We start from the raw sequence: 27,781 nt of genomic DNA on the forward strand, positions 1-27,781 counted from the left end.
TTAAAAAAATAGAATCTGACAAGAGAAGTTTGCTGAACTGGTCAGACAGATTTCTTTGTAAGATAGTGCTCTTAGCTGGCCATTTAAGTGTCAGCATCTCAAAAGAATGAGCTCGGTTGCAGGACCTACAACTAAAAGATGATGCAATCCAGGCTAATGGGTGAGCCTCACCTCAAATCTGCCAGGTGGAGAGAACAATAGGAGTGCAATGTCTGTGAACTGCTGGAAGTAGGCTAGAAGCTGGAGACACAGAGACTAGCTTGCTCTGTGCTGGATCCAAACCTGTGACTAATGGAGAGCAAAATCTGTTGTGGTATTAATGCAGTGAGCTCCTCCATGCTTATGGGGTGTGCACTCACAACCATAAAGACACTACAGTCTCTGCTGGCCTTCATTCCAAGAAAACTGAACTCCAAGTAAGTGCCTAGAAACCATGGGAGAAACATGAGTGTCAATAATTGACGCTTTTTATTCCAGGGTCTCCCTACTATTTCCATCCATTTCTTTGATTCAGCTGAATTCAATTTTCTTACCCAAAGGAAGCCCAAAGCAGCTGGGAACACCATGTGAAAACCAATGCAATGATGCCAAAAGACAAAGAGTTAGAGGAATTATCTAATTGGGGAGCAGGAGGGTGCCCTCTGTTTGTGAATGATGTCAAATTGATGGAGATGCTGCAAGAAAAGTAGATAGAGGCAGAAAAGTAAAATATAAGCAGCCCTCACTTCTTGTAGAGGACCCTCCAAATTACCTAGAGCTCAGCTTCCTTTCTGGGAGGCTCTTCAAGCAGTGAATGAGCAACCAGCTCTTAGGGATATCCCAGCTCTGGATTTCCTGCAGTGAGCAGAAATGACTGGACTATATGGCATTCAGGGATCCCTTCCAATGCTATCATTATATGGTTCTACTGACTCACTCTAGACTCCCCCCTTCCCAACATAACAAGTCTCAGTTCCCTCAACTTCTGGTGCCAAGGGATCAAATATTCTGATGCATTTACAGTAACTCTTTGTTCACTCAGCTCTTATCTACAGTTTCTAGGACTGTATTGGGTACCAGGCCCAGAGTTTGCAGAAACGTTTGCATGGCACCCCTCCAGTCTCTCGCCCTCTGAAGTTGGCACAAGAGTCTCATTTTGACTCCTCCTGGGAAGCTGGTTCCCCCTGGGCTACTCAGCGTCCTCCTACCTCATTTTCTCTGGCACCAGCGGTGAGGAAAACTGAGCCAAACATTCCCAAACCCCTTTTCCTTCAAGGTCACGATGCCAGGCCCATCAGAGATAACCTCGGTCCTGGAGTGTGCTGAGGCCAGCATCTGAAGGTAGACCCCGTTAGCATTCTTGGTTGTCATATCCATCCAAAACACGATTGTTTTGTTCAAAATGTAAATCCCTCAGTACATCTTGAAAAAAAGGCCATTAGGTTCTGTACGATGCTTATATTTCACAAAGAATATGCTTGATGCCTCATTTTACCTGAGTTTAAAATATTTCTGTGACTAAATTTCGTGGATTTATTTTTTTTTAGATGGGTGGAGGGAACCTGTGTGACCATAATGTAAATGTTTATGCAAGGGCAACATTAAGGCTGCTTAAGCTAATCATTTTTTAAATTTAAAGTACTGGTATTTATATAAAGTAACCAATGTCAGGAATTTTGAATGTTAAATGTTGGATATGAATAATAATAACAATACTAATATATACCTCACCCATTTGGCTGGACATTTTATAGTTATGTTAAGAATTTTTATTAGTCAATTGGATATTTTCCTAATAAACTGCTCCCTTGACACCCTCTGAAGAACTGCTTTGAATGAGGAGAAAGATCTCATCAGCTGCATGGAGAAAATGAACTCAGTTAGACTTACTCTTGAGTAAGCCCACACAATCTTATGCACACATTTACCTAAAAGTAAAGCTCCATGGTTGGACCCAGGCAGACTTACTCCCCAAGAAAAGCAGAAAGAACCAAACTGTAAAGTGAGCACGATCCTATCTGTGAGCACTTACTTGGTACTGAAGCACTTACTTCAATAAATGAATCAGAAACTGGTGCAGGAATGGGGCGAAGTAAGCAGAAGGCTGAACAAGGAGAAACGGAGAGAAACCAAGATTAACAGATCCGCCCTTTCCCCATTAAGATCCAAGGACTTTTCTGAAATTCAGTAGCAGTTGCTGGAAGCTGCAGGAGGGGAAATTTCTCTTGTGCTCAGATCCTGCTTGCAGGTCTCCCATTGAGGCATGTGGTTGTCCACTGTGAGAACAGGATGCAGGACTGGACAGGCCATTGGTGTGATCCAGCAGGCTCTGCTTATGTTCTTATTCCCTGTATTTACCTGTTCCTGTGGTAGCAGCAGGTAGAAGGGGAGGGCATCTCCAGAAGGCAGAAATTGGACCTGGGAGGTTTTTATGCACCTCTTGCTCAGGGAGGAGATGGTACAAATCAGCTGGGAATCTTTTCCCATCAGATTTGCACCATCTGCTGAGAATTGCTACAATCACACTGAGATCCAGCTTGGTTCTAAATGTGTGTTTCATGAACAGTTGTGCAGGCTGGGAGGGGGAGCCTCCCTGAACTGCAGTGGGTGGGTGTTGAGGGTGTGAGTTGGAGCAACCCTCCATCTGTATAGACAGTGGTTGTAGCAACGTCTTAAGCACTTAAAAGGATTTCACAGTGTTGTAAGATGAGTGATCGGACAGGAAAGGGTTAATGGATCCAGGAGTCGTACTGCTGGGGGTGCCATCCATAGTCCTGGCCCACAATGCCAGGGGAATGGTTGGAGAGGCCTCTGGAAACTTGAGAAGCATTTTGCAGGGAGGGCGCTGCTCTTCTTCTCAACCCCCACCCCTTTAACGAAAGATGTTAAGCTCTAGGTGTCTGCGAGGGAGAGTAATGGCAGGAGACCGAGAAAGGTACCAATGCACAGAGAGCGGAACCTGAACTCTGCAAGCATCTTAGGGAACTGACTGCCTCCCCGGAGGTCAGATGCGGAACTGCAGGTTTTGAAGTGTTAAAAGGTGAGATCCCACCTGTTGTGGGGTTATTAGACCTGGGACTTCCACCATGTTTGTGCAGGTGGATATTAGACTTTCTATCAAACCGTTCCCAAAGGGTCAGGTTGGGTTCCCACGTCTCTGAGGATCTCATCACGAATACGGGGACACCTCAGGGGTGCGTGTTGAGCCCGCTTTTATACTACACGCTCTATACAGCTGACTGTGCCCCCTGAAAAACAGTTTCTACGCTAATGCAATTCTGGTTCTAAGTGCAGCATAAGGGGTTTCTGTAGTATAGTGTGTTTTATTTTATTTTTTTATAAAATTTTTATTAGTTTTACAAAAGTTTTTATAACAAACAAACATAAAAGAAAAACAGACAAACAAACAAATATAATTTCAAAATGTCCTTTCATAAACTTCTTTCCTCGGACTTCCCCATACCTCCCCTTTCTGCATCCTCATGTCCAAATTTTATAGCAACTTATAAATGTTCTTTCCCATCCTAATTCATCATAGTCCTTTCTTAATCTGATCTTATATTACTGCAACCCTTTCTCTCTGTAAAATCTCGACATTCTAAGCTTCATCAAGTTTATAATAGTTCTTAAGATAAATCTTAAATTTCTTCCAATCTTCTTCCGCAGTCTCCTTTCCCTGGTCACGAATTCTGCTTGTCATTTCCGCCAATGTCATATAGTCAATCACTTTCATCTGCCATTCTTCCAAGGTGGGTAAATCTTGTGTCTTCCAATACTTTGCGATCAGTATTCTTGCTGCTGTTGTTGCATACATGAAAAAGGTTCTATCCTTTTTTGGCACCAGTTGGCCGACAATGCCCAAGAGAAAGGCCTCTGGTTTCTTAAGGAAGGTATATTTAAATACCTTTTTCATTTCATTATATATCATCTCCCAGAAAGCCTTAATCTTCGGGCATGTCCACCAAAGATGATAAAAAGTACCTTCAGTTTCCTTACATTTCCAACATTTGTTATCAGGCAAATGGTAAATTTTTGCTAGCTTAACTGGGGTCATGTACCACCTATAGACCATTTTCATAACATTTTCCTTTAAAGCACTACATGCCGTAAATTTAATACCAGTGTTCCACAACCTTTCCCAGTCAGCAGACATAATATTATGACCAATATCCTGTGCCCACTTAATCATAGCTGATTTAACTGTTTCGTCTTGTGTATTCCATTTCAACAGCAAGTTATACATTCTTGACAAATTCTTAGTATTGGGTTCTGTCAGGGAACTGACATCGGAGGAAAGGGAAGTAGTAGGGCTCCCAGAGACTGGGAGAGAGTCAACAGCTAAAGCAGGGACCAGTAGGGGGAGCGCGGGGTCTCTGGAGGAGGATCTCAGTAATGCTGAGAGAGACGCAGCAGCCCAGGCAGGAAGCAGAAGGGGAGAGAAAGGGGTGAGAGACACCTCGAGCGAAAATAGCGGGGAGGTGTCAGAAGCAACTGCAGGGAGACCTATGCTTCGCCGGAAGCTGTCACGTCGTGAGTCCAGGAGACGCGTTTCCGTTAAGGAACTTCTTTGCTGGAAGCGCTTCCGCAGACAGCCACTGTCGGACTCTACAAGTGACTAGAGCAGACATGTCTGAGGAGCTCTGTCACACACAGAGGTTTGTGGGGTCGCACAAACTCTGAAGGGGCACTATTTTAAGCACAAGCAGCTAATCATCCCCTGACAGCAGTCCGACAGTCTCTGTACGCTGCCTGTGCAGGAGAAGGCATCATGAGCGACCCAGCAGGAGCCGGAGCCGCAGGGGGTGGAGCTGGTCCAAGCTTGGAAGACAGATACCGAGCATTGGAGGTCCAACTTGCGCTGCAGACGGCGAGGCTCGAGGAGAGGAGGGCTCAAGATGCAGACAAGAAGGGGAGAACCACTCAGTTCCCCAGAAAGGTACCAGGATTAGTGCAGAAGTTTGGGGGGGACCCCAAGGATTACCATGCCTTTAGGACTGAAATGCAATATGCCCTGAATGTGCAGTTTGATGAGTTCCCTGATGAGGAATCCCGAGTTGCTTTCGTAATTGGGCATCTTGAGAAGGGGGCGCGGGACTGGGTTCGACCCCTGATGGCAACGCACAACGATATCCTGAAGGACGCTATGAAATTCTTTCGTGCAATGGATATCATGTTCTCCAGCGATATTGAGGAGGGGGGAGTGCGCAGACAGCTAATGGCTTGCAAGCAGGGAAGCAGATCTGTCCGTGAGTACTGGACTGAATTTACCATGCTGATTCACAGATTGGGGTGGGATTTATCGGCAGCACCCATTCAGATGCTATTTGAAGAAGGTCTTTCTTCAGCTGTGAAAGACGAGCTGGCCAGGAGCCCCAGGGCGGTGTCTATGGATCAGCTGACCAAATCTGCGCTGACCATTGGAGCGCGCCAGGAGGCAAGAGCCTTGGAGAGGCGGGAAGGGAGAGGGGAACGTTGGAAGGAGTTACGCATTCCAGACATTCCTGAGCCAGCTTTCCCGCCGGCAGAGCCGATGGAAATCGGAACAGCCCGCGCGCGCGCAGTTTCAAAGCCCAGTGAGGGGGCGAAGAAGGAGGGAAAGGGACCCCGGAAATGCTATCTCTGCCAACAGCCAGGCCACTTTGCCAGAGTCTGCCCCCAGAGGAAGGAATGGCAAGGGATGGTGGGAACTGTTGAGGGGGAAGAGCAGGGAGAAACGGAGCAGGTAAAAGCCAATGCCTGGTTGCCAGCAGGGCACTGCAGCCAGGCCAAAGAGCAGTGAAAGTGCCCCTTTCCCAAGTGCCAGTGCCAGAAGCTCCTCGACCTGCTCTAGTGATTGAAGTGTCGCTAGAGTTGCAAAATGGACACCCCCTAAAAATAAAGGCGCTGTTGGACTCAGGCAGCTCCTGCAATTTCATGAGCAAGGAGTTTGCGGCTGAACACCAGATACAGACTATCCCCTTAAGCAACCCCCTGCAGGTGACCACGATCGATGGCAGAGAACTGTTGGGAGGAGGCGTCAGCTTGCAGACCATCCCAATGATAATGAGGGTGGCAAGGCACACCGAACTGATAGCGTTTAATGTGGCCACCTTGGGAGGCGCTCCCATTATTTTGGGAATGAGCTGGCTAGCCCTACATGATCCGCTGGTGGGCTGGCATCAAAGAGTGGTTTCCTTCGGTTCCGCACATTGCTTAGAACACTGCAGGGGGGAAAAGGGGTCAGCAGGGGCCCAAGCCACCCTAGCAGGGACGGAAGTGATGGAGAAGGGGAAGGTGCCATCACAGTATGCTGATCTCAGCGACGTGTTCAGCGAGAAGGAAGCTGACCAACTACCCCCGCATAGGCCCTTTGATTGCCAGATCAATTTACTCCCTGGAGCACAGCTTCCTGTAGGCAGGTTGTATGCCATGTCAGACAGGGAGATGCAGGAGTTGCGAGCGTTCATTGACAAGAACCTGAAGAGAGGCTTCATCAGAGAGTCCAAGGCAGCGGGGGGTAGCCCAGTGTTTTTTGTGGATAAAAAGAACACGGACAAGCCGAGACTGGTATGTGACTTTCGGGCCCTAAATGCAGTGACAGAGCCGGTGGCTTTTCCTATGCCCAGGATTGATGATATTTTGACCAGGGTGCGAAAAGGAAAGATTTTTACAAAGCTGGACCTAAGGGGGGCGTACAACCTGATACGTATAAGGAAAGGGGATGAATGGAAGACCACCATGTTCACCCCTTTGGGGGCATTTGAATATCTCGTTATGCCTTTTGGATTACAAGCAGGCTCCGCGTGTTTTCAAGCCTTTATGAACCATGTACTGGGGCCTTTGCTCTACAAGAATTGCGTGGCCTTCTTAGATGACGTGTTGGTGTATTCGGAGAATGAGGAGCAACATGTGAGAGACGTCAGAGAAGTGTTGAGCAGGCTGCATGCCAACAGACTGTGGGTGAAACTGGAGAAGTGTCAGTTTCATACCAAGGAGGTGGAATTCCTGGGGTACCGCTTGTCAGACAAGGGGTTGGCCATGGACCCCGGCAAGGTTCAAGCGGTGCTGGAATGGAAAACCCCCAAGACTAAGAAGGATGTGCAGAGGTTCCTAGGGTTTGGAAACTTTTATCGTAAGTTCATCCGAAACTTCGCTCACCTGACGGCGCCCATCACGGACTGTCTCAGCAGCAAAAAGAAGTTTGTTTGGACGGGGGAGGCGGAGCGAGCGTTTGAGGAACTGAAAAAGGCCTTCGCCTCTGACGAACAACTTCTACATGTGGATTTACAAAAAAAGCTGAGGGTCGAAACAGACGCTTCTGACAGAGCCATAGGGGCGGTGCTTCTTCTGCAGCCAGGGAAGGAGGGGTCCGAGTGGCGACCGTGTGCCTTCTTTTCGCGAAAGCTGAACAAATCGGAGAGAAACTACACGGTGTATGACCGGGAACTTCTTGCGATTTATGAGGCCTTCCGGAGATGGAGGCACCTACTAATTGGTGCACAACAGAAGGTGCAAGTACGCACGGACCATAAGAATCTAGAGTATTGGAGAACTGCGCGAGTGCTCAACCAACGGCAGTTGAGATGGGCCCAGGAGTTCTCCAAATTTAACTTTGAGATTTGTTACGTACCAGGCCAGGAGAACGTTAGGGCGGACGCTCTATCACGCAAACCTGAATATTTGGAGGGAGAGGGTGCACCCGAAGAGACCCATGTCATTCCCGAGGATCGCTGGGTGTGTGGGGCGGCACTGGTGGGGCTAAGGGAACTGATAGAGGGAACGGTGCAGGATGAATATGCCCAGGACAAACTCAGGGGTCTCAGGAGGGAGGGAGACAAACCCGGGGGTTTTGAGGAGAGAAACGGGGCGTTGTACTACAAGGGAGCGTTATACGTACCTGAAGGAGAATTGAGGGAAAAGGTACTCAAGCAACTGCACGATAGCCCCACAGCAGGGCATTTTGGGCAACACAAAACCATGTGGCTGGTTACCAGGGAATTCTGGTGGCCCAAGGTCAGGGAAGATGTGCGGGAGTATGTGAGAGGGTGTGACCGATGTCAACGAGCCAAGGGGGAGAGGCGGGCACCGGCAGGTTTATTAGAACCACTACCCACGCCGGAAAGACCATGGGAGGCAGTGGCAATAGATTTTATGACTGATCTGCCCAGGTCCAAAGGGAAGACAGCCATTATGGTTGTGGTAGACCTGTTAACCAAGATGGCCCACTTTATAGCCTGCTCACATGCGGTCACAGCAGAAGAAACCGCTAAATTGTTTGTGGAAAATGTGTTTAGATTGCATGGTGCCCCCTTGAGGGTGGTTTCGGACCGAGGGAAACAATTTACTTCCAGGTTCTGGAGGAAGCTCATGAGCTTATTGCATGTAGAGGTGAATTTCTCAACTGCCCGTCATCCAGAAACCAACGGGCAGGCGGAAAGAGCTAATGGTGTCCTCCAGCAATATTTGAGGTGTTATGTGAATGACAGAGAGAATGATTGGGTGGAGAAGCTGGCGTTGGCAGAATTTGCCTATAACAATGCGGAGAACGTGTCCACGGGAATGAGCCCTTTTTTGGCCAATCACGGGTGTCATCCCCGAGCCTTCCCAGGGGGGGAGGGGGAGAACTGGAGCGTTCCAGCCGCAGAACAGTTCGTTGAAGAAATGGAAGCGATCCATCGCCAGCTCCAACTTAATTTAAACAGGGCGAAGGAGGAATATAAGAGGCAGGCAGACAAAACCAGAAGGGAAGGAGAAAGCATTAGGGTGGGGGATCAGGTGTGGTTGTCCACCCAAGGGTTACCATTTAAAGGAGGTTGTAAGAAGTTAAGACCCAAAAGACTGGGCCCATTTGAAGTCACGCAACAGGTCAACCCAGTGGCTTTCAGACTCCGGTTACCTAACCACATGAAGTTGCACCCAGTGTTCCACAGATCATTGCTGTCACCGTATATAGGGGACAGAGAGGGGAGGGTCAATAGGGGACCAGCTATGGAGGAAAAAGAACACAGCTACCATGTAGCGGAGATTCTCGATTCCAGGTGGAGGGGAGAGCAAGTAGAGTATTTGGTAATGTGGGAAGGGGAGCCGGAGTCGGAAAACACCTGGGTCAGGGCAGAGGATGTAGATGACGAGGTTTTGATTGAAACTTTTCATCAGAGATTCCCTCGGAAACCCCAGCCAGTGGCGAGGTTCCGGAGGGAATACTTCGCCACCACCGACGAAGAAGAAGAGTTGGAGGGGTTCGCTGATTCCGAGGTGGAGGAGGATTCAGCGAGTCGGAACGAAGACCGATGGAGGGAAATGTTCGAGACGTCGGAAGATGAGGAGGATTCTTTTAGGGGTTTCAGCTCCTCACCGCCCAGAGGAGAGAGAAGGGGCGGGGGAGAGGGGGGCCCTGGAGGGGAGGTGGATGTCAGGGAACTGACATCGGAGGAAAGGGAAGTAGTAGGGCTCCCAGAGACTGGGAGAGAGTCAACAGCTAAAGCAGGGACCAGTAGGGGGAGCGCGGGGTCTCTGGAGGAGGATCTCAGTAATGCTGAGAGAGACGCAGCAGCCCAGGCAGGAAGCAGAAGGGGAGAGAAAGGGGTGAGAGACACCTCGAGCGAAAATAGCGGGGAGGTGTCAGAAGCAACTGCAGGGAGACCTATGCTTCGCCGGAAGCTGTCACGTCGTGAGTCCAGGAGACGCGTTTCCGTTAAGGAACTTCTTTGCTGGAAGCGCTTCCGCAGACAGCCACTGTCGGACTCTACAAGTGACTAGAGCAGACATGTCTGAGGAGCTCTGTCACACACAGAGGTTTGTGGGGTCGCACAAACTCTGAAGGGGCACTATTTTAAGCACAAGCAGCTAATCATCCCCTGACAGGTTCTAACAATTCTGTCTCAAGTTTTGATTTTTCCACCTGGAAGCCAATTTTCCTGTCTTGTTTGAAAACCTCCATTATTTGATAATAGTGGAGCCAATCTTGTACTTTGGGTTTTAGTTTTTCATGGCTCTTTAATTTCAGTTTCTCTCCATCCTGTTCTAAAATCTCACAATACTTTGGCCATCCGTCCTCCATATTAACTTTCTTGTGGGCCTTAGCCTCTAAGGGTGACAACCATCTAGGGGTTTTGTTTTCCAACAGATCTTTATATCTCATCCAAACATTAAACAGCGCTTTCCTTACAATATGATTTTTAAAGGCACTATGCACTTTGATTTTGTCATACCATAGATATGCATGCCAGCCAAATGCATTATTGAAACCTTCTAAGTCCAAGATATCTGTGTTCTCGAGGAGCATCCACTCTTTCAGCCAGCAGAATGCTGCTGCTTCATAGTACAATTTTAAGTCTGTAGTATAGTGTGTTTTAAAATGGGGTTTTAGAGTTTTTAGGGGTTTTTGAATGTTTTATGTAGTTTTTATGTAGTTTTATGTAATTTTTATGTAGTTTTCAATTTCATTGTTCTGCAAGGGACAATGACAATAAAGATATCATACCGTATCGTTCCCTGGGCTTAAGTTGGATCATTAAACAAAAGGTTCTGGCCAAGATAATGAAGCAGAACAGCAGTTAGGAGGCCTGATCTTTATTGTTGCAACAAGACTTCAAGCTGCAAGGAGCAGAGAGAACCCCCAAACAAAGGGTGCTTCTCCTTTTAAATTTCCCCCATACTTCCTGGACGGATGGTGGACCTCCCCTCCAACCCAGTGGTCTCCCTTCTCCCTTTGCTGCCCGCCACCTGCCCACTTCGGAGGCGCCAGGCTGAAGCCCTCATTCTCTCTGCCTGGTCGCCTTCCTCTTCAGCCTGGGCTGGTGGGCTGGGAGGGGGCAGCTTCGGCAGCAGTGTCATCTGCTGTCCCTGGCCAGGCTGAGGCCTGTGGCGTTGGTGAGGCCCAAGGAAGGGGGAAGGAGCAGTGAGGGGCCACCGGGGAGTCGTGGTCAACGAGGCGGCAGTGCTTGGGCCCTCCTCCCGCAGCAGGGACTGCGGCGTAGCGTGGGTTGTCGGCACCCGGGGCAAGGCAAGTAATTTGAGCCCCCTAACCCGGGGCAAAGCAAGTAATTTGTGCCCCCTAACCCGGGGCAAGGCAAGTAATTTGCGCCCCCTAACCCCTAACCTGCCACCGCTGCCAGCTTCTTCTTGCTGCTGCCTGGCCTGGTCTGGTGTGGTTCTCTCCCGTGCTCAGCAGGGAAATGCTTCAGGGGTGAGGGTGCTTGTTCAGGTTTACCTTCCTGTATATTGCCATTCCTTTATATTCCTACAACAACCCCCTAAAGTAGGCCAGTGCTATACTCTCCCCATATTGCAGCTGTGGAGGCTCCTGAGGCTGAGACAGAGGCCTAGCTAAAGACACCAAATTACACAAGGGCAGAGGCTGGAACCGGGGACCCCCAGCTATGTAGCTCATAGCACAGTCCTAACCAGGCCTACTCAGAAGAAGTTAATCCCTTTGAATACAATGAGGCTTGCTCCTGGGTAAATGCCGGAGTCATCTGTACTGAGCTAGACAGATCTAGCTTCCTCAGATCAGCAAAGTTCCCTGGGTTGAGAGAATGGTGCCCCCTGCTCAGGCTGGCTGCCCTAGCCCACCCCTCCTCAAGGCCATTACCCAGGACCGGATTAAGCATTCAGCAAAATAAGCACATGCTCAGCGCATCAAGGGAAGGGGGCAATTCAGACATTTCCCATGCTGGATTTTTCACATTAATGGTCACTAATTGATCAGTTGAGCTTTCCTTTCCTCAGCTGAAGTCTATGCAAAATCCCATCAGAACTACTCTGCAACAAAGGCAGGCTGAGAGTCTTATCTCTCTCAAGAATAGAAGGAGATGCAACGTGGAAGATGAGTTTTGATAATGCAATCAGAAAAAGTAGGACCCCCCCAAAATAAAATATAAAGTGGAAGTATACAAAAATAAACATTCTTTCCCATCTTACTGTAAATTTTGTTTCATTTCAAAAAATAAATGGACCACTTATAAACGCCATCTCCAATTCCTTGAAAGATTCCATCAACGGTGTCTCTGAAAACTTTTACGCATCACTTGGGAAGACAGGCGAACTAAGGCCAGTGTACTGGAAGAAGCAAAGATCACCTGTGTTGAAGCGATGATTCTTCAACATCAACTTCGTTGGACTGGTCATGTTGTGCAGATGCCTGACATCTTCCAAACCAACTACTCTATTCCGAACATAAAAATGGAAAGCGTTATGCTGCTGGTCAACAAAATCCAGAATGAGTTTTCCACCACCGGTGCTCTAACCGTCTCAGCGATTGCTTCATTGCCCTCAGCCCTGGGGAAAACCATGGGGCTGTCCGGGCTCCATGCAATCGGAGAGGGCGCTTTGAAGCCAGACAGTCAATACCCTTAATTAACTCTACATTCCAGCGGGACACCAGGGAATCAGCTGAAAGGCCATCAACATGGGATAAAACATCCGCAACCACTCTCTGAAAATCATTTGGATCCATTAAGTGGTGGGGGTGGGCCATCCGAATTGGTCCCACCTTCCAGCAAGGATCTGACCATGGCACTTCTTTTGTTTCAGTTTCACTTAGTATCAGATCACCCACATCCATAGAGGTGAACCCCAGGTCTAAGGCATGTCTGTGACTATGAGTTGGGCCAAACTTATTCAGGGACAGCCCCATGGAGGCCATGCTTTCCACGAAGTCCTAAGTGGCCCCTTGTAAGGTCATGTCAGCATGGATGTTAAAATCTCCTAGGACAACTAATCTAGGTGTCTCCAGGAGAACATCCACCACAACCTGAAGCAGCAGGGAATCCTTGGTGTAGCGGGGAGGTTGGAACCCCAAAAGAAATCCTGTACTGCCCCTATTGCCCAACTTCCAGAACATGCACTCAGAAAACTGGGTCTTCCCAATAGGACGCCTGGCCTGGTACAAGCTAATGACTTCCTAAAAATCACTGGAACCCTCCCTCCCCGCCCTCATGGCCTGGGTTGCTGTGCATAAGAGAAACCTGGTGGACAAGCAGCGACAAGGACAGGCCCATCTGCTTCATCCAACCAAGTCTCTGTTACACATGCCAGGTCAAGTCCTCCATCCATGATCAAGTCATGGATGACAGCCGTCTTGTGAGTCATTGACCTGGCATTGCACAGCAGTGCTTTAAGATGTGGGTCTCCCTTGCTGATTCCAGTATCCTTCCAGTATCCACCAGACCCGGAGGCAGGGATAGTCCTCAAACAACGACTAAACCTGCCTCCTCGGTAATGACATTAGCATAGCTCCTCCTCCTTTCTGTGATCACTGAGATCGGTTGTGGCCTGTAGAACTTGCCCCAGCCATTCTGTTGGGTGGGGCCCACTCCCCAGCAGTCCTGTCCCCCTCTTCTTAAGAACCAAATACAAACTATACAATAACTATACAGTAAGTCAGTAGAAACTAATTTAAAAAACAAGAACAGCACACAACAATTAACATTTATACTAAAATTAAACTAATCCCTAGCGCCAACTAAATGTTTTTCCCACCCCCAACAGAGGAAAAATCCAAGACCCAGCATTGGAAGCGCCACAGATTAAAAACCATTTTAAAAGATTTGCCCCAGCCCCAGAGTTTCTTCCGATGAGTCTGGGCTCCCCAGGATTCACAGCAGGGCAATGTCCCTCCGGCCCCCCAGGAGTCTCTTCTGCTGAGCAGGGGGAGTCTGGTCTTCGCCCCCCCCCAGGCCAGGTGGGAAAGGGCCTTGCAGGGAGCAGGTCTTCCTTCCAGCACTCAGGGCAGCAGCAGCCCTTGGGGATTGGAAAGGATTCCAGGCGAGGCATCCTCGGTCTGCCTCTCACCTGTTCTGGGTTTTAAAGGTCTCTGAGATCTCTTGATGAAGGGAGGGAGATGCTCAGAGTCCAGCCAAGAGCCTCACCCCCAAAAGGATATCTGGGCATTGGCATAGCCAGGGGGGGGCAGCTGCCCCCCTTAATCCATAAAGAAATAATAAGAATCTGAGGTTCTGCCAAGCGAGAGAGGGCTGAGCTGGAGGGACTCGGCTTGGCAAGGGTTAAAGGGAACCGAGCTGCTTTCCTAGAGAGGACACGAAGCAAGGGGGGGCAAGTCCTCCAGAGCCAAGGCCCCTCCCTCCCCAGTCATTTCCCGCTTAGGTGTTTCTCCTGCAAGGGCTGCCTCGCTGCCCCCTCCTGGGATCTGGTGAATCTCCTCTCTGGGATCTGGTGAGTCTCCTCTCTCTCTGGGATCTGGTGAGTCTCCTCTCTCTCTGGGATCTGGTGAGTCTCCTCTCTCTCTGGGATCTGGTGAGTCTCCTCTCTCTCTGGGATCTGGTGAGTCTCCTCTCTCTCTGGGATCTGGTGAGTCTCCTCTCTCTCTCTCTGGCATCTGGTGGGGGTCCCAGGGCTGCAGCAGGGGAGGGGGCCTGGGGGGCCTGATCAGGGAGGAGAGGGTCCTGCCAGGGAGGGGCCAGGTCTGCCACGATCTCCTTCCTGCAGATCAGAGGGTCCCAAACTCATTTGACCCTCCGCCCCCCCCTTTCAGAAAAGATCTCCCTTCTTTAAACAAAGGAGTCCCTGGGAATTTAACTCTGTGTGACGTCGCTCAGCCTCATTGCACAACAGAGGGAACAAATGTGCAAATGGTTTTCCAAAGCCGGAGGAGGAGGTGGACTAGCCCCCCCCCAAAAAAAAAAATGGTGGGAGAGAAAGGCCAGGAATAAAGTTACAGATAGGTAGCCGTGTTGCTCTGCCATAGTCAAAATAAAAAAAATTCCTTCCAGTAGCACCTTAAAGACCAACTAAGTTAGTTCAGTGTGTATCTGAAAAAGTGTGCATGCACACGTAAGCTCATACCAAGAACTAACTTAGTTGGTCTTTAAGGTGCTACTGGAAGGAATTTTTTTATTTTAGCCAGGAATAAAGAGAGGGATCCCAGCCCAGAGTCTGTCTGCTGCATTGGGGACCAGTTTCCCAGTGTCTCCCAGGGCAGCTCCCCACGGAGGCCACTGCAGCAATCCCCTCGCACCCAGAGCAGGGCATCCCAGGACCACATCCTCTCTCTCCCAAAGGGATTGTTGCCGGCAAAGCAGTCGGAAATGGGCGCTGCTACTCACTGAGCCTCCAGGGACCTTGGCATCAATGGCTGTGTGTGTGTTAAGCTATCTAATAGAATAATCATAATAAATTGCCTGCCTAAATTTCAAGAGAGATGTCTTTGGCCCCGCCCACTTGGCCCTCAGGGGGTTGGCCAGATAGTACCTGGCCCTCAGAGCAAAGAAAAAGGGACCCCACCCCAGGAGTCTGTCTTGAGAGCGGCAGAGAGTCCAAGTGCAGGAAAAGGAGACAGAAGCAGGGGAATGGGGGTGGGGGGAGAACAACTCCTGAGGACCCCCGGGTGAGGACCCCCACTAGAGCCAAGTATCCATTTTCCACAAGATACAAATGACTCCCTTGTCAGTCAGTTCTGACTTCATGCATTGACTGGAAGCCAGCAGAAACCAGCCTGATTCTTCTCCCAGAAATCCTTTTCAGTTGCCTCCACATTTTGCATTGCAATCTTTCTTCTAGGAGAGCTAGAGGCTGCTTCCTCTTCCTCCTCTTCCTCTTCCTCCTCCTCCTCTTCCTCCACCACCACCTCCTCCTCCTCCTCCTCCCTGTTATTCTTCCCTCTTGCTTGCTAAGGGAACCTCTTTCTTCTACCAACCTACAAATTCTGTTGCCTCCACATTTTGCATTGCTAGAAGGCTAGAGACATATTTCTTCTCCTCTTACTCCACTTTCCCCCCAAAAAAGATAGCTCATGGTCTGGAATGCGGTGCAGTCCAGCCCTAGTTCCCAGCAAGACTCATCCATGCTTCCTCAAGGAACCTTTTTCTTCTCCTGATATGAGACAACTTTTGTAACAGAACAATGTATTTGCTTTGTAGGATTTGCTAGAGCTTCTCATTCACACAGACAGAACTTGGCAGAAGACCAAAGATTTCCTTCTGATCTCAAAGAGGCTTCCTGACAGCACAGATGGATGAGCAAGACTCAGCTAGTCCTGGAGCAGGAAGGGACCATGCCATCCAAACTGGGAGCAGTGGGGGGTTCTGGCAAAACCCTGTGCAGAAGATCCTGGGAGAGGAGGACACCCTCCACTCAGACGTGCAGAGCCAGCAGGTGAGGCAGTTCTGCTTCCAGGAGGCCAAAGGACCCCGAGAGGTTTGCAGCCGACTCTACCACCTTTGCCACCAGTGGCTGAAGCCAGAAAGGCACACGAAAGCTGAGATGCTGGATCTTGTGATCTTGGAGCAGTTCCTGGCTATCCTTCCACCAGAGATGGAGAGCTGGGTGAGGGACTGTGGAGCGGAGACCAGTTCCCAGGCGGTGGCCCTGGCCGAAGGTTTCCTCCTGAGTCAGGCAGAGGACAGAAAGCAGGTGAGAGAGACTTTCCTCTGGATACTCCCAAGGGGCTCCAAACAGGATGGAGAACATCTCATATTGCTCTATTGATGGCCCGTCCTTTTTCTGGGAAGACATCCATGGAATGAGATCTCGTACCCTTCAAGTCTTTGTCATTCTCTTTCTAGTATTTCTCCCCATTCTCTGTTTTGAATCCTTGTTTCTTTTTCAGGGGAATGATCTCTTTGCAGAAATGGACCTGGATTCCTGTGAGGCAGAGAGGCCTCCGTTGGACACCAGAGAGAGGCCACTGGGTAAGGAGGAAGGTGGTTTTACTCCATTTGGTCTCATTCTGTTGGTTTTCCAACTCATCTGAGGCTTCTTTTCACCTTGTTTTGGGGGGTGACAGTTGGGAACAGGGGTCCAGAGGAGGGGACAACTAACATATGAAATGGGCACAAGCATCCAAATGCTTTCAGCAGGTAAGTCTTTCTCAAAGGCCCATTTGTAGTTAGACATGCCCTGTTTCCCCTGTGAGAGAAGAAGGCACTCCGAGCATCCTGATTACCTTTTTTTTCTTTTGCAGGTGAAAGAATGATGCCAGCAAGACCACTTTATCCGCCTTTTCATGGGGGCAGAAGGGAAGCAGTGCCTGTGGAACCAGATCAGGTCAGGGGAAGCTGCCTTGTGGGGACAGAGGCTGAGGGATGGAGCAATGTCATGGACTGGTTGGGCACAGAGGAGTGGTGGGAGGAAGCAGCTGGGGAGCCAGGAAGGGAAGATGACTCTGAGCCCAAGGAGTGAAGGTGGAGGAAGGATGGGCGGTCAGAGGGAGAAGAGGGAGAAGTCTGGGAAGAGGAGGTGTCAGAAGCTGAAGTGGCAACAGGGCTTAGTGAGCTGGGAGACTCTGTGGCAGAATGCAGTGCAGAATCAGAGGCAGAAGAGGAAGGAGGCGAGTGGGAGGAGGGAGGTCGAGAGTCAGAGGTGAGTCAGGAGAAGGAGGAGGCACCGGGGGCTCCCTCTCCTTCTGCCAGAAGCCACCCTCCCTGCTTGTCTCTCAGAGCCAGGAGACGTCTGACAATGGAGGAGCAAAGGCAGGCTGCACACTGGCACACTGTTCAATCGCTTGCCAGAAACCCCAGAGAGGAGGGGGCTTGGAAAGCTGTGGGGAGCCAGGGTCCTTCACTCTCAGCAACTGCTTTTGTGGAGGAAGAGGCTCAGGGAATGAGCTGCTGTTCTCATGAAGCCCGAAACTCAGCCAAGTCTGTGAACATCGTGTTCTTGCTGATAAAGAGTTAACTCCAGCTGTGAACTGTGGGATTTCCTGCCCAGATAACTCTGTGACACCAGCCTTCTGAATGTTGACAGTAGGATTCATCTGTAGTTGCAGTTTTCATGGAATCCTAGAGTTGAAAGGCACCCCAAGGGTCATCAAGTCCAACCCCCTGCATTGAAAGATCATCCAAGACAGATGGACATCCAAACTAGGCTTATTTTATTTCTAAATTGATCATTGAATACTAAAATTGGTTTCTAAGCAGCGGACAGACGAGTACAAATAATTTCCAGGATTCACCTAGCCAGCCCTATCTGCTGCAAAATGGGGCCTGCCCCCACTCCTCCCCCTCTCCATGCCCCCATGAACCCCTTGAATTTCACTCTAGGGCATTGGGAGGGAACCTCTCCAGAACAACTCACGAGGAGAGGAGAAAGTGGATCCTTCCATCGGGGAAACTGGAATGCTTGCGTAGGCAGAATAACGTGTAAAACATAAGCTGGAGTACCACCTATTTGCACAAAGACGAATACCTGTAATTAAAAGCAGAAAAAAATAATTCAATTAAAGTTTTAAAATAAGCATCCATAATTAACATGCACAGCAAAGCAATCCTATTGAAATAACACAGCAATTAACAGGAAGGAAACCACAGAGCATTGTGGAGCAGATCATATTTCTGCTGTCTCAGAGGAGGACATTTCCCTTTTTCTTTTAGGGTCCAGTGTGCTTTGAAGATGTCGCTGTTCGTTTCACGGACGAGGAGTGGGCGTTGCTGGATCCTGACCAGAGAGCTCTGCATAAGGACGTCATGGAGGAGAATCGTGGGATCGTGGCCTCTCTTGGTAAGCCTCCGTGTGGGATCGTCCTATCTGCCAGGAAATTAAAAAAATACCTCTATGTGACCAACCTCATATATTTTCACAGAGCTCAACAGCGCCCCCTACAACACCTAGGAACCTAACACCCCCACAGGAAACAGCAAATTGCAGTTTTTTCTGTGAACCATTTTCCTCTAGTTCTGCCTTTTTATACCATGATTTGGCTAGTCTGCACTGCCCATGCATCTCAAATGTCAGCTTCAGAGTTGTTAGGAAAGATAAGCAGCTTCTATCAGGTTTTCTGTTTTTATTTTTGCTGCTATCAGTCTTGGGTTGACCAAAGAGACGACTGACACTGGAGATGGAGGGGATGCCATGACTGAGCCAAACAAAATCCGTCCCAGAGCAGAGCCACTCTTATTGAATCTCAGGTAGTACTAGCAGTGATAATAATAATAGTAAAAATAATAATTTTTATTTACACCCTGCCCATCTGGCTGGGTTGCCCCAGCCACTCTGGGCGGCTTCCAACACACATATAAACATGATACATAAATAATAACCATCTGATCGCATATAAAAAGTACATTAACTTTAAAATGATCAACTTATACTAGTGGCCAAAATTGTGGATACCTTTTATGAAAAGTGTATTTTTGAGATTTGATGGCTCATAACACCACTTTTTGGGGAATAATACCATAAAATTATATAGCAATGGAAAGATAATTTAATGAAGAATGTAATGCAAGAAATTTTATGAGGGAGTATTTATTAGAACAGTAGTCATAAAGAAAAAACGTTGGTAACTTTTAGCTTTAATTACGGCCTTAGCATGGAGCGAACCAAGTTTTTTAGTTCTGCAGCTGTAATAATGTGACACGAAGACTGAATTATTGCCTCTATTAATTAGGCTTTATTGCTGGGTTGCTTTTGACTAAGAAGTTTCTTTAGTCGGCTCCATAGACTTTCACTTGGGTTAAGGTCTGGGCTATTCCCAGGCCATTCAAGCAGTGGAATATTATTATCTTCAAACGACCTTTTGCACACAGCAGCAACATGACATGGAGCTGAATTCTGTTGAAATATAAAATAATTAAATAAACAAATATTTATGCAAACATATGTAAATGCTTCAGTATATGGGGAAAGATCACATGCAGAACGCTTCAGTTTGGGCTCAAGTATTTCATTTATGCATTTTGGGAAGTTTACATTTCCATTGTCAGTGTATGACTTCCTTTGTCTCCTCAGCCTGGTCCTCAGACCCTTGTCGGCATAAAGGAGTCCACAAGAAGAGTGCCCTTGCAGAGTATTTTCTGCTTTTATTCTTAAAAGTCTTTATCTGCAAAACAGCCGACCAACTGTACACACATCAACACTACCAGATTTCACCAACCAACCCACATCCAACACTAACATTGACCACTCTATATATACAGGTACAATTAGGTGAAAGGTTGCATGAGTCATTGTAGGCCGCTGACTCATGCTGACTTAGTTCTTTTAGCATTAAAGAAACAGCGGCCAAATTTTAGCCGTGACACCCATTAATGAAACAAATTCATAACACTAGCTGGGTGTTTCACAGTCCATGTAATGCATGTAGGATGTAAATCTTCTTTGATTCTTCTACTCCCATATTTCAGGCCATCACTACCAAGCAAGGAGATTTGGGTCTCATCACTCCAAATAACATTGTTCCATTGTTCCGCTGCCCATATACCATGGGTTTAATCTTTTCAACCTTTGCTTGAGAGAGAATAATGGCTTTTTCCTTAGAATTCTAGCATTTAGACCAGTCCTTGCGCTCAACTTCACATTACATTGCACCATGTCATCTTCTATACACCCAGATCATTTTCTTCTGTCACGTGGGCACAGTCTCTCCATTCTTCGATCATCACTTGCTGTTGTGCACCTTTTCCTGCCTTTACCAGTCTGATTTTGGAGTGAAGTGAGTTTCTTCTTTTTTTAAAATAATTTTTATTAACAGGCCAATCACATCACATTAATTCCAAAAAACAATAATTCCAAATTACATAGCCAAATTTTTTAAAATTTTTGTTGGGGCTACCCATGCTTCAAGCTCCGAAAGGGATCCGATCATCTCTCTTGCTGCTGCTTTAATTACACAGTTCTGTCAAAATAATATTCACAGTTCTGTTCAATCTTCTCTTTGTTGTTTTCCTCATCTTCTTGTTGTTATCTCCTTTCTTTGTGAACTCTGATAATCTCCACAAGCGGGTTGAAGACAAACATCGTTATTTCCTGTGTGGATTTTACACTCATCCAAGAGCCATAAAAGTTGACAGACGCCATTTCAGCACCTCCGTACAAAACATTCCGACAGTCTGTCCTGATCTCCCCAGGCCCGCCGCTCCCTCATAAATTTTCTCAGGGGGCCCTGCTAGGCCGAACCCACACTCCAACATAGTAACAGCCATAGTCCTCCTCCCCCTGGATTCCTGCGGGCGAGCCTGCCATGATAAATCTCTTTTTATGACTGCGTCACAAAGGACTTACTTTCGTTTCCCGATGCTCCCATAAGCCACATCCTTGCATAGTAACTAATTTCCACACAGTTATTATTTCTCCTGCTTGTGATCAGTAATTGCAACGATTCTTTTTTTTGGGGGGGGGATTATTGGGTACTCACATAAGACAAAAAAAGAAAAGTTTTTCTCCCCCCTCCTTTTCAGTCTTGCTCCGACATACCGATCCTTTGATGAATCTTCTTGATTTATTCCTCTTCTTGATTTATTATTAAGTCCAGCCCGTCGCTCCTCTTCCCAGAGATCCCTTTAGTTAGCAGTCCTTATTCCCGATCATCGCTTGAAGTATGTGTGTTTGCTTCTGTTCTGATTGTTTATTTTGAGCTCCCGCAACTAGCTGCGCAGATCAGAGACAGCGTCCAGGAGAGCCGACCCACATGAGGGCTTTTGTGCCTAGTGCCCTCACCCTCTTTCGAATCTGGGGGTGAATTATGGGCACAGCAGGCAAGGCAGCGTTCCCCATTCCCTTGGGGTAACGAGGGAGGCTGCATACTCCCATAACAGCCTCTTAATTACCTCGTGTGAGCCAGAGAGATGGTATTGTCGGCCATCTTCTGATGCGCCCCCTAGCGACCCCCCAATGAATGAGTTTCTTATACCTCTTCAAAAATATAGAAAGGCCAGCTTTGGTTAAGTTTTCCCAAATCTTTCTTCTAATTTCTTCATAACTGTAGCCTTGTTCACTTAAAAGTATCAGTTTACATCTCTTTCTGGGTAACCAATCAACTCTTTGTGCCATTTTTAAAATTTTATTATGTTCTGCAAACTCACTAAATGAAAGAACACGAAAAAACCAGCCAACTTGATAGCAATCACATAAGACACTGACAAAAGTCAACCTAAGCAAGTAGTGCTTCTGCTTCCTATTTCTGGTTATTTGGCTATAATTTTTGATAGAATACAGCTAATTGAACTTTGTTGCATTACGTTCTTGCTCAAATTATTTTTCCACTGATATATGATTTTATGATATTACTCCAAAACAAGTGGTGTTATAAGCCATTAAAGCTCTGGAATACACTATTTCCAAAAAGGCTTCCACAATTTTGGCCACTACTGTACAGTGGTACCTCGCAAGACGAATGCCTCGCAAGACGAAAGAGTTTTTCGTTTTTTGAGCTGCTTCGCAAGACGAATTTCCCTATGGGCTTGCTTCGCCAGACGAAAACGTCTTGCAAGTTTGTTTCCTTTTTCTTAAAACCGTTAATACCCAGGGTGCATTGCTTGAAGAGGTGCAGTTGCGACTTGACTTCGAGGAGCAACTCATAGCACGCGGTGTGGTAGCCCTTTTTGAGGTTTTTGAGGACTTTGGTGATTTTTGAAGCTTTTCCAAAACTTCTTTTGCAGCCATTTGGTAAGTTAAACTTTAAAAACTTTTTTTGGGGTTTTTGGATTTTGGGTTGGGGTGTTTGGAATTCAAGGACTTGGTGTTAGGGAGGGGTTTGCAAGAATATGGAAGCTTGTTTGGTTTTTTTCTGCATTTTTATGATTTTTTGTGACCATTGGGGCACTCTGCTGTTATTAAAAAAAAAGATTTCTGGGTTTGGATTTCTGTGTGGTGGGTGGCTGGTGGGGGGGTCAGGGAATTGTTGAGAAGGGGTTTGCAAGAATCTGGAAGCTTGTGTGTTTTCTGGGAGGTTTGGTGCTTTTGAATTTTTTGGATGTGAAGCACTGATTTTTTGGGGGGGGTTGTGAAGGTAGGAGCTGTGCTGCCATGGGGCCCAAGAAGACTGCTGCTGCAGAGGCCGGCGAGAGGAAGAAGGAGAAGGTTACGCTGGAAATGAAGAAGGAGATCATCCGGAAGCACGACGGTGGAATGCGTGTGACAGACCTCGCCAGGGAGTACGGGAGGAATCCATCGACTATCGGGACCATCCTGAAGATGAGGGAGAAGATCCTTGCGACTGATGTAGCCAAGGGAATCAGCAGGATCGTGAAGAACCGCCCAGCTGTTCTGGAGGAGGTGGAGAAGTTGCTGCTCATCTGGTTAGAAGAGAAGCAGCGTGCAGGGGACACAGTAACTGAGGCAGTCATTTGTGAGAAGGCCAAGGCCTTGCACGCAGACCTCGTCCGGGAACAGCCAGGAACCTCAGGTGAGCCAGAAGTCTTCAAGGCAAGCAGAGGCTGGTTTGACCGGTTCAAGACGAGATCTGGAATCCACAGCGTGGTCAGGCATGGAGAGGCTGCCAGTTCTGATGTTCCTGCAGCTGAAGACTTTGCAGCGGAGTTCCTGGAGGTTGTGACGACGGAGGGCTACGTTCCACAGCAGGTCTTCAACTGCGACGAGACCGGGCTGTTTTGGAAGAGGATGCCCAAAAGGACTTTCATCACTCAGGAGGAGGCCAAGTTGCCTGGCCACAAGCCCATGAAGGACCGTCTGACCCTGCTCTTCTGTGCCAACGCAAGCGGCGACCTGAAGATCAAGCCCCTGCTGGTGTACCCCATGGAGAACCCAGGGGCCTTCAAGAAACACAAGGTCGACAAGGAGCAGCTGAGTGTCATGTGGCGATCCAACAGTAAGGCTTGGGTCACATGTGTGCTGTTTGTGGACTGGGTCAATCATGCTTTTGGCCCTGCTGTCAAACAGTACCTGCTGGACAACGACCTGCCGCTGAAGGCTTTGCTTCTGATGGACAATGCTCCTGCTCATCCTAAAGGCCTTGAAGAGGACTTGTTGGAGGAGTTCAGCTTCATCAACATCATGTTCCTGCCGCCTAACACCACGCCACTGCTCCAGCCGATGGATCAGCAGCTCATCGCCAATTTCAAAAAACTCTACACCAAGGAGCTTTTCAGGCGATGCTTCGAGGTGACTGATTGCACCAACATCACCCTGTGGGAATTCTGGAAGGACCACTTCGACATCGTCACCTGCTTGAAGATGATCACCACGGCATGGGACGGGATCAGCCAGAGAAATTTGAATTGCGCTTGGCGCAGCCTGTGGCCGGACTGTGTGGCACCAAGTGACTCTGATGCACCAGAGTCAACAGTGGTGCAGGACATTGTTTCCTTGGGGAGGACCATAGGCCTGGAGGTCACAGAGGAGGACGTCAGCGAGTTGGTGGAGGAGCACAACCACGAGCTGACCACCCAGGAGCTGGTCGAACTGCAGGCAGAGGCTGCGCAGGAGCAGGCCTCGCTGGAAGAGGAGGAAGCAACTGAGGAATGGCTGTCCTCCAAAGAACTGAGGGACATTTGCCAGAAGTCGAAAGACGTGCAGGCTTTTGCACAGCGGCACCACCCTGACAAGGACCTGACACATGACCTTGCGAACACTTTTGATACGAGAGTCATGTCGTCTTTCAGGGAGGTACTCAAAAGGCAGATTAAGCAGCAGACCATGGACAGGTTCTTCAGCAAGAAGCAAAGAGTGGAAGAGGAACCTTCTTCGAGTTGTCCCCCAGAGTCTTAGAAAATGTATGTACAGTACACTTGGGTGATTTTTAAATGCTTTTCCGTCATGTTTAGAAACTTAAATTATTGTTCCTTCAATTTTTTAAATGCTCTTTACAGTATGTCTGACTTTAAAGAGCACTTAATAAACTCTTTTTGTACCAAATTTGGCTTTGTTTGGACTTTTTTTGACCATAGGAACGCATTAATTGATTTTCAATGCATTCCTATGGGAAACCGTGCGTCGCAAGACGAAAAATTCGCAAGACGGAAAAACTCGCAGAACGAATTAATTTCGTCTTGCGAGCCACCACTGTATATCAAACAAAGCAACATTCAACAACTCATCAGAATCTAATAATAAATATGTTGTTTAATGACAAACAACATACCGCTCTTCTGTATTCATTCCTGAGGCTCTAATCCCTTTTTGTCTCCATTGCAGATTGTGATGAATTGGAAATTGAGAACAAAGGTGACCACAACAAAATCCCCAGAAAGGAGAAGCCACATAAAAATTTGGAGTGTGGAGAAAGCTGCAGTCAGAGTTCCCATTCCACTTCCCATCAAAGAAATCTCATTGGAAAGAAACCCTGTCAGTGCGTTGAATGTGGAAAGAGCTTTAGGAAGAGATCTGACCTCACTTCCCATCAGAGAATTCATACAGGGGAGAAACCCTATCAGTGTGTGGAATGTGGAAAGAGCTTCACTAATAGCTCCGATCTCACTTGTCATCAAAGAATTCATACAGGGGAGAAACCTTATAAGTGTGTGGCATGTGGAAAGAGCTTCAGTAAGAGCTGCAATCTAACTTCCCATCAAAGAATTCATACAGGGGAGAAACCCTATCAGTGTATGAAATGTGGAAAGAGCTTCAGTAAGAGCTGCAATCTAACTTCCCATCAAAGAATTCATACAGGGGAGAAATCCTATCAGTGTGTGGAATGTGGAAAGAGCTTCAGTACCAGCCACAATCTCACTTCCCATCAAAGAATTCATACAGGGGAGAAATCCTATCAGTGTGTGGAATGTGGAAAGAGCTTCAGTCACAGCCACAATCTCACTTCCCATCAAAGAATTCATGCAGGGGAGAAACCCTATCACTGTGTGGAATGTGGAAAGAGCTTCAGTCACAGCCACAATCTCACTTCCCATCAAAGAATTCATACAGGTGAGAGACCCTATCAGTGTGTGGAATGTGGAAAGAGCTTCAGTAGGAGAACCGTTCTCACTTCCCATCAAAGAATTCATACTGGGGAGAAACCCTATCAGTGTGTGGAATGTGGAAAGAGCTTCAGTCAGAGCTCCTCTCTCACTTCCCATCAAAGAGTTCATACAGGGGGGAAACCCTATCAGTGCGTGGAATCTGGAAAGAGCTTCAGGAAGAGCTCCAATCTCAATTCCCATCAAAGAATTCATTCAAAGGTCAGAAAAACCCTTCATTATAGACTTCCGATTGGCTCGCCCAATTATGGCGGACAGGAGTTCTTTCGCGGAAAGGGCACCAGCGCTTTGAAGACAGAGGAGAGTTGCTAGAGCGCATCGGCGCCCCCAAAAACCCTCAGATCGAGCATTCTGAGGACCTGCAGGTGCCGGGAATGACTCCCCTGCTCCCCGTAAGCTCTAAAAAAGAGGGCCGAGTGAGAGCGGGGTTGGAGACGGTGGTACTAGGGAAACAATTCACTTCCTTCAAAGCGCAAAGCTCTGAGTCCTGCGATCGTGAGTGGCCAATTCCTCCAAGGGTATTTTTTTTTTTTTTGGACTATCCCTCTTTGAAATTGTGAGTAAAACGATTTCATTTGGAACTTTGAATTGGGAAGGAAAGGGATTTAAAAACAGAGGTCGATCCCTTTCACTGAAGTAAAAACGAAAGCAGCTAACGATACCAAAAGCCTCAACTTTAGTCTCATCTTTTAGAAACTTTCAAGTCTTTCCTATATCCCCCTTTTGGAAAAACTCTTTCCAAAACTTACTGACTCCTCCTTGACCGGACAGTCAAGGAGGAGGAGTTAACAGTGGCAGTGGTGAGGTGGTCCCAGGATTTTGGCCACTCAATAACCATGGCCCAATGGGAAAATTTATGGAAGATCAATTGGAAATTCACAAATTGTTACACGATTAGAGAGAACTTTCAAAAAATGCAACATCGACGGTATCTAACACCATGGAAGCTTTCAAAAATGTATAAAAATGTATCAAGTAATTGTTGGAGATGCGGAGACTCAGGAACATTCTACCATATGTGGTGGATATGTAGGAAAAGACAGGTATTCTGGGAGAGTATACATGCAGAACTGCTAAAAATGCTAAAGATCTATTTCAATAAAAAACCAGAGGCCTACCTCCTGGGAATAACAGATTAGGATATTCCACAAAAGAGGAAGGGTATCTTTTTATATGCGACGGCGGCAGCAAGAGTTTTGATCACAGCAAAATGGAAGAGTAATGAAATCCCCTCTATTCAAGATTGGATCCAAAAGCTGACAAAATATGCTGAATTAGATGGTTTATCAGAAAAAATAAAAAAACAAATCAAAACAGGAATTTGTTTCTAAATGGGAGGTTTTTAAAGAATATCTGAAAAATAAATATAGTAGTTTAAATTCTGTTGCAGCATTCGAGGAACTTCAGTAATAGTTGCAAGGTAGATATAAGAAATTAGATTTAATGAGAATAAGTTTAATTATGAAAAAAAAGTGTATTGGCAATAAGTAATATGAATTTGAAGTATGGAATAGATGGGAGGTTGGGTCTTTAGTGTTAAGACCAATAGATGTTTTATCGTTTGCTAAGAATATTAAGTGTCTATGGTTATTTTTGTAATTTGTAATTCGGTATTTGTGTTTTTTGTTTGTTTGTTTTTCTTGTTGTATAAATAAAAAACTTTTTTAAAAAAGGAAATTGTGAGTAAAACGATTTCATTTGGAACTTGGGAAGGAAAGGGATTTAAAAACAGGGGTCGATCCCTTTCACTGAAGTAAAAACGAAAGCAGCTAACGTTACCAAAAGCCTCAACTTTAGTCTCATCTTTTAGAAACTTTCAAGTCTTTCCTATATCCCCCTTTCTAGCAGGGGGAAGGGGGGGAAAGACAAAACTTTTGGGACTTGTTTAAAGGAGAAAATAAAGACTTGTACTTATATTTACTAGATTGAAAGACTGTGGTGAGGAAAGACTCTTACTCTGGAGTGGGGATTTTTGCAGCTGTTTATCCTATTGTCTCCCTCTTTTGACTGTAGCTGACCTGGGGGGGGAATAAAACTATGGATGGGGGTGACAAAGGAGACAAGACAGAAAAGTCAGAGAGACTGGAAAGAACAAAAATTAAACCAAGAAGAGAATCTAGAACACCAACATTTGAAGAATCATAGAATCATAGAGTTGGAAGAGACCACAAGGGCCATCAAGTCCAACCCCCTGCCAAGCAGGAAACACCATCAGA

The 27,781-nt window shown here is 47.2% G+C and overlaps 3 protein-coding genes across 4 annotated transcripts in view; 2 read left to right on the forward strand and 1 right to left on the reverse strand.

Annotated features, from left to right (window-relative positions):
• The window catches only part of LOC309530315 (uncharacterized protein), a 367,943-nt gene that overhangs the window by 167,327 nt on the left and 172,835 nt on the right, over window positions 1–27,781 (reverse strand). The window lies entirely within an intron of this gene.
• The window catches only part of LOC309530282 (uncharacterized protein), a 487,095-nt gene continuing 473,386 nt past the window's right edge, over window positions 14,073–27,781 (forward strand). Inside the window, exon 1 of the mRNA XM_082218997.1 lies at window positions 14,073–14,110. The gene's annotated coding sequence lies outside the window, so the exon portion shown is untranslated. The remainder of the gene's footprint in view (window positions 14,111–27,781) is intronic.
• LOC309530407 (tigger transposable element-derived protein 1-like) lies at window positions 18,109–26,879 on the forward strand. 2 transcript variants are annotated; one of them, XM_082219357.1, is made up of 3 exons: window positions 18,109–18,414; window positions 22,643–24,365; window positions 24,787–24,920. In XM_082219357.1, exons 1-2 carry the CDS (start codon window positions 18,381–18,383, stop codon window positions 24,358–24,360), a joined length of 1,752 nt encoding a protein of 583 aa, XP_082075483.1. In that variant the 5' UTR covers window positions 18,109–18,380; the 3' UTR covers window positions 24,361–24,365; window positions 24,787–24,920. The 2 variants fall into 2 exon arrangements, with proteins under 2 accessions (XP_082075483.1, XP_082075484.1); XM_082219358.1 differs by lacking the exon at window positions 18,109–18,414 and having other exon boundaries at window positions 24,105–24,365; window positions 24,787–26,879.

Source organism: Podarcis vaucheri, assembly GCF_965113315.1.
Source record: "Podarcis vaucheri genome assembly, chromosome: 4".
NCBI lineage: Eukaryota > Metazoa > Chordata > Lepidosauria > Squamata > Lacertidae > Podarcis > Podarcis vaucheri.

What these genes read in the sequence shown, in the direction of transcription:
- LOC309530407 (XM_082219357.1), top strand. Translation starts at nt 18,381, where the DNA reads ATGGAGGAGAATCGTGGGATCGTGGCCTCTCTTG. An exon ending in TGGGATCGTGGCCTCTCTTG is followed by an intron (nt 18,415 to 22,642) that starts GTAAGCCTCCGT and finishes GGGGTTGTGAAG; the next exon opens with GTAGGAGCTGTGCTGCCATG.